Source organism: Glandiceps talaboti, chromosome 8 (genome assembly GCF_964340395.1).
Source record: "Glandiceps talaboti chromosome 8, keGlaTala1.1, whole genome shotgun sequence".
Taxonomy (NCBI): Eukaryota; Metazoa; Hemichordata; class Enteropneusta; family Spengelidae; genus Glandiceps; species Glandiceps talaboti.
In genome coordinates, this window is record NC_135556.1 from 12,769,681 (window position 1) to 12,780,319 (window position 10,639).

Below are 10,639 nucleotides of genomic sequence, written 5' to 3' on the forward strand. Positions count from 1 at the left end.
AATATGTAAATAAATTAAACTAAAAAACTATGGTAACAGGCTTTGTTTTTTGGACAAGCGTGCTTTCTTTAACCTAATAGGTTAATGTATGTAAGAGTCTATGATACTGCTTAATTACTAAATATCATTCATTATTCAAAATACTCATTAAAGGCAAAAGTTGTAGCAACAAACTTCATAGGACAGGTGCAGTATGTATGTGAAGTATGTATTCTTAAGATATAGCCTAATTACCAAAAATAATTAATTATGCAAATTATTCATTAACACTGAAAGGTACACCAACAAGCTTTACAGGACATATGTGATTGTTATGGTTAACGTGTGTACTGAATTATATTGGAATTGAAGTATGTATTCTTAAGATATAGCCTAATTACCGAAAATCATTAATTATGCAAATTATTCATTAACACTGTACTATAAACAAACTTGATAGGAGGTATGTGTTTTCTTATGGTTAACGTATGTACTAAATTATGTTGAATTTGAAGTATGTATTCTTAAGATATAGCCTAATTACCAAAAATAATTAATTATGCAAATTATTCATTAACGCTGTAAGATACATCAACGAATGTTATAGGACAAATGTATGTTGTTATGTTGAACGAATATACTAAATTATATTGAAATTGAAGTATGCAGTCTTAAGATATTGCGTAATTAGTTGATTTCATTAATATGCAAATGTCTCTAATTAAACATTAACAGATCTGGCTCAAAACCTAATCAGGTCTAGCTATTACCCTAAAAATTATATATCCCAAATTTCATTACAATTGAGCCAGCCGATTTTTAGAAAATGATGACACAGACAGACAGACAGACAGACAGACAGACAGACAGACAGACAGACAGACAGACAGACAGACGGACGGACACACAGACACACCTTCCCCTTTTAATACCTCCCGTACCCTTACGGGAGGTAAAAATGAAAATGAAAGAAGACGAGTATGTTATTCCATTATGGATACTACGGTCCGTTTCACCAAAAGGATCATCAGGTGTATGTGTGTGTACAGTGCCAAGGTGTGTTTGCAGATGGGTCATTGACGTCGGCTGTGTGTACACAAAAATATATGTAAATAAAGGTTACGCATTTTTAAGTAAGAACTTGTTAGCATGCCTGCATTTACTGATAAGTTCAGTTCTACAAGTTCACCTTGAATAATGACGGCTGGAAAATATGTTTCTCTCTCTCTCTCTCTCTCTCTCTCTTATCATGCACGTGTGTATATGTGTAATGTATGTATGTCTTGTCTATCAGTCTCTCAAAACGAGAGAGATCAGTAAAATATGGCGACGAGGATGGGATTCGAACCCACGCGTGCAGAGCACAATGGATTAGCAGTCCATCGCCTTAACCACTCGGCCACCTCGTCTGTTATACATGTGTTAGCCGTATCTGTAAATACATTTAGAGCACCAGTTTACCTCCTTTCAGAATTTCATTAAACGATATTAATAAGTTATACATTATGAGAGATAACTGTACATTTTTTTTATCCATGCGTAGAACTATCACGTGATTTTTCAAATTCTAAAAACTCCCTTTGTAGATCACATTTTACATTAAGTTCATTCATAGACAATAGAGAGTCTATTGTCTATGGTTCATTTAACTTTCACAAAAGTTCAGTGGTTTAATATTGTGATGGTATGTAGAATCACACGAGGTGACTCTGACCGGAGACTCGGGTGTCCGCAAAATATAATTCCTTTTATTTTGGGGCATCTCACAACTCACTCACACACACACACACACACACACACACACACACACACACACACACACACACACACACACACACACACACACATACACACACACACGCGCACACACGCGCACGCACACACACACACACACACACACACATGCAGTATAGTTTGTAATAAACTTTACAAACAGGAAACACGAGAAAATGGCGATTTTGAATATATTTAGGAAACATGGTCAAACTGTGACACACCCATGGTCAAAACAAACTATTCTGGACATTACGTATGTGGTTGTATTTGTTTATCCCAAAATAATCGTATTTTACTTGTCAAATTTTTTTATTTTTTTTTCAATTTTATTTTATTTGTACCTTTAACAAATCCCCAAGGTTTTGTTACGTGTAATCAATAAAATATAGCCAAATACTTGTCAAACTTGTCCTTTATACTTCACTCATGCTCTGTCCTCTGCTAGTAGCCTGGCCGATGGCCAACATTTCTTAGAAGGGCGCCCTCTGTAAGACCTTTAGTGACCTTTAGTACTTTGCAACAAGTCCAAAGGTTCATTTCACTGTGTTTCCTTAGTACATGTATAATTCACACACCGTCACGTCGTTTTACGTTGTATTCACACAATGGCAAGTCCTGGTATCCTGTCAGAACTCTATGGATTCATAGGAGGGTGGGTTCTCCTCTTCTGGGCGATGATCAAATTCTTCTTACCTGCAAAGAAAAAATCGTTGGCCGGAGACATTGTTCTGGTGACGGGTGCCGGAAGTGGTATTGGTCGTTTGCTCGCTATCAACTTTGCTCAGAGGGCAGCTACGTTGGTGCTTTGGGACATTGACGATAATGGTAATAAGAAAACCGCCGAGTTGATACGTGAATTGGGGGCTACTGCACATTGCTATGTCTGTGACGTTAGTAAGAAAGAGAACGTATACCAAGTGGCCGAGCAGGTCAAGAAGGACGTCGGCGACGTGACTGTACTCGTGAATAACGCTGGCGTTGTGGCAGGCAAGAAGTTGCTGGATTGCCCCGATGCGTTGGTCGAGAGAACCATGAATGTGAACGCAATGGCTCATTTTTGGGTTAGTTTTTACTTGGAAGTATCATGGTTTTTTTTTCCATTGATGTGATTTAATTTCGTTGTATTGTATGGATGAATAGAGTCATGTAGTATATCATTACCCCACAGGCACTTGTTTCTCAGGATATGTTCTTGAATACAATAAGGTAGTGATATCGATAATACTGAGATACTCAGCAAATAATATATGATTATGAAAGGGGTAAAATAACAAGGGTTTCTAGGATCGCGCAAGTCTACACACAGACAAGTAAGAAACATTTTGGCAACGGGCCATCTCCCATTGTCCGAACTTACTTATGTGTGGTTCACATACTGCGCGCGAAATATGGACTCTCCAGAAACCAAAGTTTATTTGGTGGAAATGTACCAACATTTTTGGAAATGTGAAATATTGAAGTGACTTGCGAAACTGAAAATTTATGAAATACCTCAATTTCCTGGAGTGACATTCCCCTTAAAAATGTCTGTATTATTGTTAAAGCATTAATATATATGGGATGTCACAGAACTAATGAAATGCACATTAGAAATATGTAAAAAAAAAAAAAAAAGTCAGTGTTTGTGCAAAGTATACAACATCCTGCCATAAATTAGCTTATTTAACAAAATTAATGTTTTGTTTCAGACAATAAAGGCATTCTTGCCATCAATGATAGCCAATAACCATGGTCATTTGGTGACAATAGCCAGTATGGCTGGATCAATGGGAGCTGCAGGATTGGTGGAATACTGCGCAAGTAAATTTGCTGCCGTTGGTCTCCATGAATCTATGATGCTTGAACTAGCATCAATGAATGCAAGTGGTGTACAGACAACTCTAGTCCAACCATCATTTATTGACACTGGTTTGTTTGAAGGTTTTGATCAAGGGTAGGTTGGTTCTCTGTGTTTTACATACCCCCCTAAGTTTACATGTAAGGGAATCTGGTAAACTTCGTATCAATTCATAATCGTACATACTGGTAATTCGATTATTTCCACAATATCTTGGTGGGAAAGTGAATTGCAGTGAACATGTGATATACTGACTTAGCTAGGCATACCTCAGGAATACCTAAACACACAGAAACTTTGACTTCAAGTAAAGACCACAATTTTCCTCAGCAATGAAACCTATATTCTCAGAGGTTTACACACATTACTCAGGAGGCTATTAGCAGGATTGTGATTCACTTTGTCCCAGTTTCAACTCTATTTAAACTCACCCCATTTTCAACTCGCCCCAAACAACACTAGTAAATGTTTACAAATGTAAACAATACATGGACTCGAAGTACGGGGACCGAAAAATTTACATGATTTTACCTACGTGGCCAGTTGAAGCATAGCAAATATAGCATGTCGTAGTATAAAGTGGTGGTTGCACATGCATGTGGGTTTTGGGTAAATGTTTGCTAGATCTAGCACTTATACTAGCACAAATAGACAACGGTGTCCATTAAGAGTCATGGAATACCACTTTACAGCCCAAATAATAATGATAATAACCAAGGAGAATATTAGTGACTGAATTGCTGCTTACGACTTCTGCTTACGCATTTCAAAGACGTGTCTCCTCTACCTAGTTAACGCAACTGGTTAACGTAAGTATTGAAGTACGTACAAAGTGGTACTTCATTAGTGGAATATGAGATACCGTAGACCCTCCAAACTGAGTGTTACTAGCTTCGATTTTCATATATACTCAGGTAAATTATATTGTAAAGAGTTGGGGCGAGTTGAAATGGGACGAGTTGAAATTGGGGAGAGTTGAAAATGGATCGAGTTGAGTGGGATGAGTTGAAATGGGACGCAGTAACTGTAATGTCCATGTGTAAGAAAGACCTGCAGAAACTGTTTAGTTTCTCAGAACAGAGCTGTGCTCACCTTTCCCAGTGAAAGACACTGTTATTATTACATGACCTAGCTTGGAATAGCTGCATGAGTTATGTCAATTTAGCTTAAGATTTGTACTTCTTACTGTTTAATGAGTTCGTAGTCACATTCTCAGACTCAGATTCTCGGACATTTCTCATAGGGTGACCCTATTTTTAGAAATGTTTCTCATTACTTTTCATGGCAACAATAGGTCCGTTGGTCGATTTTTTTTTTAAAAAGTAAAAAAAAAATCATCTTCTTCATGTTTCACAGCGTCTCCTTTTCTTCCTTTTTATCTTCTTTTTATTGGATTGCTGTAACAAACCCTTTCCCAGGTTCTCCAGCTTCTCTTTTCCCCTTCTCCACATAACTGACATGTTCTCAGCTCTACTTGAATAACTTCTGTCATGAAAGAAATTCTCTTTTTGTGAACAAGTGTCATCATCGCCACCATGACTGTAGATGTCGTTGACAGTCCAGACACTTGCTTATTCATGCCAGAGAGGGCGCTGTTCCACAAAATGTAATGAGAAACAAAAAAAATAGGGTTACCCATATGGAGATAATCATCGTGGTGCATGTCATATTTCATTTCTGTAGCAATGTACCCGCACTTCAACCACAATATGTTGCTGATAAAGTGACCGAGGCTGTTGAAACCAACCAGAAGATTTTGTGTCTGCCAAGAGTGGCATATATCTTTACCTTCATAAAATTGTAAGTATTTCAACCTTAGGTGCTAGCACTACATCTGAACTCTGTGACACATGGATGCCAGTATGGCTTACACAGGTATTTGCACAAGTGCCTGATGTATTCTCTGTGGCCATACTTTCGCAAGTAAAGTGAATAAACGTCTCTCATAACATCAAGAATACCCGCACTGGAAATCACGCACCATGGGGTTCTGTTATTATGACATACATAACCAAATTAGCAAATTTCATTTGTCTGTTCGTATGATTTATTGGACAAAGAACATTGGATAATGTGCCCTCATTTGCATACTGGGTCACATGCAATAATGTTTCCAGCATTGCACTGGAGTGCAGATAACACTAGAGTGTGCATGGATCAATGCAAGTAACATTCGGTACATATGTAATAAAAGATGATGATGCAATTTGAGACCTATTTCATTGGAAAATATCCCCCTTTTTGGACCTACATATTATTGTGTATTATAGTTCTGGTTTCCCAGCTGTCATGCTAGATAAAGTATACTGGATGTCTCGGAGTTAAAACTGTTTTATCATACATCGTTTTCATACATCCTTTAGTGATTAGCATGGATCACATCACATGGTATGGACTAGTGACCATAGTGACCTCAATTTGCATAGAGTGGGCAGCATTGATATTCCATTTTCCCTAGGGCACTATTCATGTAGAACGACGAGTCCTAACAGTGATTTGCTTTGACTATGACTATGGAATGAATGTGCCTGAGAATGGATTATCGTACACTTATTGCCTGACTATGAGGGCACTTGATCGATTGCCCCTTATAATAATAATATAATAATAATTTATTTATAAAGCGTCAGTATCCACAAAAAATGTGATCAAAGGCGCTGTAAGCAAATCATACAATACAAATATCAGTTAAAAAGCAGTTTTAAAAAGTAAAGTTTTAACATTGGATTTAAAAGCAGATAAGGTAGGTGACTGACGGATGTTGAGTGGGAGATTATTCCAGAGAGTGGGAGCAGCAACACTAAAAGCACGATCACCATATGTCTTAGTATGTGATCGAATGGGGCAGAGTTTGAATTGATCAGCTGACCTTAAATTACGACGTGGAACATATAGTTCTATCATGCCAGAAAGATAAATTGGTCCAAGCCTATGAATGGATTTAAAAATAAGAACTAAAATCTTAAAAACAATACGTTCAGAAACAGGTAACCAATGCAACTTATATAAAAGTGGAGTGATGTGAAAGGTGATTTTGGAACGAGTTACAATTCTAGCAGCAATATTTTGAATACGTTGAATACGGTTGATTAGGTACTTCGGAAGCCCAAATAAAAGTGAATTACACGAATCTATTCGAGATGTAATGAATGCATGAACTAATTGCTCAGTAGCAGGTTGAGATAAATATTTGCGGATAAGCGCAATACAACGCAAATGAAAAGTGGCAGAACGGCAGATCTGTCCAATATGTGGCTTCATTGTCAGACAAGAGTCAAGGATCACTCCAAGGCTCTTGGCCTGACAATGGACGGGAATCAGAGCATCGCCAACACGAATTTCTGTAATCGCTCTAGTGGACAGATCACCTGAAGTAGCAGAAAAAATAACAAATTCAGTCTTATCATCATTCAAACACAAGAAATTTCCAAACACATTCAAACACAAGAAACTTGTACCATTATGCTGCATAACAGTATGAGTGCTGATATGATAATGCCCTAATAGCCAGACTATAAGTGTATACTTTGTATCACGTTCTTCCTGTAGAGATGATCAGAATAGATTGATAAGATTTGGTTTCATATTATGTGAATAATTATTCATAGAAATAGTGCAGTATGTTATAGCTATGATCACATGATTTGTCGTACACGAATAGTTGAAAAGTACCAGGACATCCAACTATTTATATATCAAATGAAAATTCATACTCACAGGAATCAACAAATTGTTCATATGAATCTCATTTTTTTTACTGAATTGAAGTCTGGGGTGTACATGATCTACAAAGGAATTCTTCCAAAAAAATATTTTATCTCTGTGAGTAATAACTTTCACTGTTAGCTATGAAACCCAGAGTCCATGAACACCCTTTCTTGTATTTATATCTAATATTTTTTGTGCATTTCAGAATCCTACCTGTAGATGCTTATCTACATATGTTGAAGTACTCTGGAGCCTTTGGTATGATGGATAACTTTGTTGGAAGACAGAAAAGGGATTAGTAATACTGACTAATTCGATATTATTCACCAATATATGTCTTCGTTCAGCAAAGGAAAATGCGAGTGACCTAAGGGGCCCTTGTCACTACGAATCACTAGACAAGTAGTGACAACCCTTAGATCATGAGTATTGTCCAGCGGAATGAAGGAAAATATTGGGGAATAATATAATTATACCATCCCCAGTAATATGAAAAAAAAGTCGGGGAAAGTATGGCAATTTTGATTCATATTTCAAACACAGTAGAACCAATGATGTAGACACGCATTGTTGTGACAGACGCACATTGTCATGACGTAGAACGACCAGACTAGATATATCATATTTTTGTTGAACCTTGCTCGTGCATGGTATAATGTACACTATTCAAATGACGAATTTGATCTGCAATTTATGGATATATTCCACCAGAAGTTGTACTTTGGGACCAAGATTAAGATATTTCATCAACAAAAAGAAACAAATACAGTATCGATATTTGTACCTGTGTACTGTGTTGTAGTACTTAGATGAAGCATTGATTTTTTTTCGTGAAAGGCATCATCGTGATATAAAATTTATATATCTAAATGTATAGTTATAGATATAGATATGGAATATATATATATATATAATTCTAGATAATGTGCCACCAAATTCACAGTTGTACTTATCAAGAGAGATGCAAATATTTCTTTTTTTGTTAACAAAGGGTTATTTTTTTCACAAAGTTGTTATCCAAGAAGTTTCTTGTAAAGAAACCACTCAGATTCAGTTACAGGGCAACAATGGTAGAGGGACTGTAGGTAAACAAATAACGACACAAACTAAAACTATTATTGTGATGTTGAGATTAGTCTGGATGCCAACATGGTTTCTAACTAAACCACGTCTGGTCAAAGTCCCTCAATCAGCACAAAAAGTTATTCATCCAATCAGTGAACCCCAACTGTTACAGTGACGTAAACAGTGTATTAGTAGCCTCCCGAGCTGACAAATATACCATATTTAGACATTACATAACTGTCCCAATAAACACTAACTTTATGAGGGACTGTGTTATTGGTTAGAATTTTGTGATTGATTAACAAAGACATAATTTTAATGACTGTGTGGGTGGCCGTGGATGAATTTTATATTGCATCTCGTGCATCTCATGCACCTTAGGACTTCTAGAGTAACAACTTTGACTATACCGTGAGTGGAGGTGTAAATCGTAACGATACCGTATAGGAACTAGACTATGTTGAGATAAGCTATCAGTCGACATTGATTGTAATTACTCTCACAGTAGTGTGGTGTCTCTAGACTATGTTGAGATAAGCTATCAATCAACATTGATTGTAATTACTCTCACAGTAGTGTGGTGTCTCTGATAGAAGTAGTGTCACATTCAACCACATTTCCATCTTTAATGTCAACTGTCCATGGGAAGCCATATGCAGTGTTTTATTGTTGTAGTTGTTCATGATTTACCTCTGGATTTACCAGTGGTTTATTTTCATTGACTTCCAATGTTTACACTACCTTTATTGCAGGGTGATTATAATCCATTTAACCTTGAAGATAACCAATTGTGTAATCTACCACAGTTAGGTCTAGTTTGTCACTATTTTCCTTTTCCATCGTCATGTGCGCTGTCCATTTTCTGAATAACTCATACATTGCATTGACCAAACAGAGAAATTACCAAAAACTTAGAAAACTAACTGCAATTCAGTTAGTTGAGATAATCCTTGATTATGGGTGCACTAACAAACAACTCATTTGTTCAGACATTTCACCAGATTGAGAAAATGCCAGGTCATGACAATCTGATAGGGTGACTATGGCTTTATTTACCTCTATTTCCTTTGTTTATTGTTTGTTTGTTTGTTTGTTCATTTTTTCATTTTGTTGTTCTAGGAGTGATCGCTGCCTCGAAGGCGGTAATCACCCAGGACAACAAAAAAATCAAAAACAAACAACACTAAAGAGATGGAAATAGAGGTAAATAAAGACATCAAACCGCTTTAACCATATCAGATTTTAATCAGATTGAGGCCATAGGTACTTGTCACATAGAACTTGTACACCGTGATATGAGTTAGAGTTCGGTTTACATGTAGCATAAATTTACCAGGATGTGGGTTAGTGTTTGGTTTATATGTAGTATAAATTTACTGGGATAAATTGAATAATTTCAAGTCCTTTTTCATGAACAAAAAAAATTAAACATGACAATTTTACTGCTGCCCTGTAAGAAATAGTTTACATAAATTCTCAGTTTTCCATTGTCATTGATTTGCTGTTGCCATGGTATTAAATGTGTCTACATGCTAGATTAGCTGTGTTATTCTATAATAACAGAAATAAATAATAATAGTATATAGTCCTCTATCATTGTCATGGTAACAGATGTATCAACATCACCGATCTCCGTCATTCTAGTCAAGATTATATCATTGTCATGGTAACAGATGTATCAAGATCCTTGATCTGTGTTTCTGTGATTCTTCTCAAGACTTATTATATTAACTGTCATATCCAAATGATTTGTATTTTTGTTGAAATAAAATGAAATTTTACATTTTTAATGAAATGAAGAACATACAATGATATTCATATTTGATTGAGTATTTGTTATTGTACATTGATGAACTTTGTACGGTCCTCTGGTGTCACACACCCCCCCCCCCCCCCCCCCCCCCCGTCAAACCTCCCAGGGTTTGAGCTCATCGTGCAATTCGAGGAAAATATTGTCCTATATATTTTACGGATGTCCGTCTAGACTAGTGTGTTTTGAAGACTCCCAAATATACACAATGCACCATTCGTCGGAATTTTACAATCAACATACTTAACTTGTCATCATAGATTCATAGGCACTCGAATCAATTGGTATGATTTTTTTTAAATGTACTGCTCTTATTCGCTATACATTTAAAAAAAAAAACCATACATATTGATTCGAGTGCCTGTGCTTATCATCATTTTGCTTGCTGTTTATTTTTCTACGTTTATGTTTAGGTCAGGTAGTGCATGTATTATATGTAGCCGAGTGTGAAGCTACCATCATAT

At 36.4% G+C, this 10,639-nt stretch overlaps 1 protein-coding gene and 1 non-coding gene across 2 annotated transcripts; one reads left to right on the plus strand and one right to left on the minus strand.

Annotated features, from left to right (window-relative positions):
- Nucleotides 1-1,306: 1,306 nt before the first annotated feature.
- Nucleotides 1,307-1,388, minus strand: Trnas-gcu (transfer RNA serine (anticodon GCU)). Its single transcript has one exon. It is a non-coding gene; the product is annotated as a tRNA-Ser (tRNA).
- A 915-nt stretch (nt 1,389-2,303) lies between these two features.
- Nucleotides 2,304-8,052, plus strand: LOC144438922 (epidermal retinol dehydrogenase 2-like). The gene is made up of 4 exons (XM_078128148.1): nt 2,304-2,816; nt 3,444-3,688; nt 5,276-5,392; nt 7,506-8,052. Exons 1-4 carry the CDS (start codon nt 2,361-2,363, stop codon nt 7,597-7,599), a joined length of 912 nt encoding a protein of 303 aa, XP_077984274.1. The 5' UTR covers nt 2,304-2,360; the 3' UTR covers nt 7,600-8,052.
- Nucleotides 8,053-10,639: the final 2,587 nt, after the last annotated feature.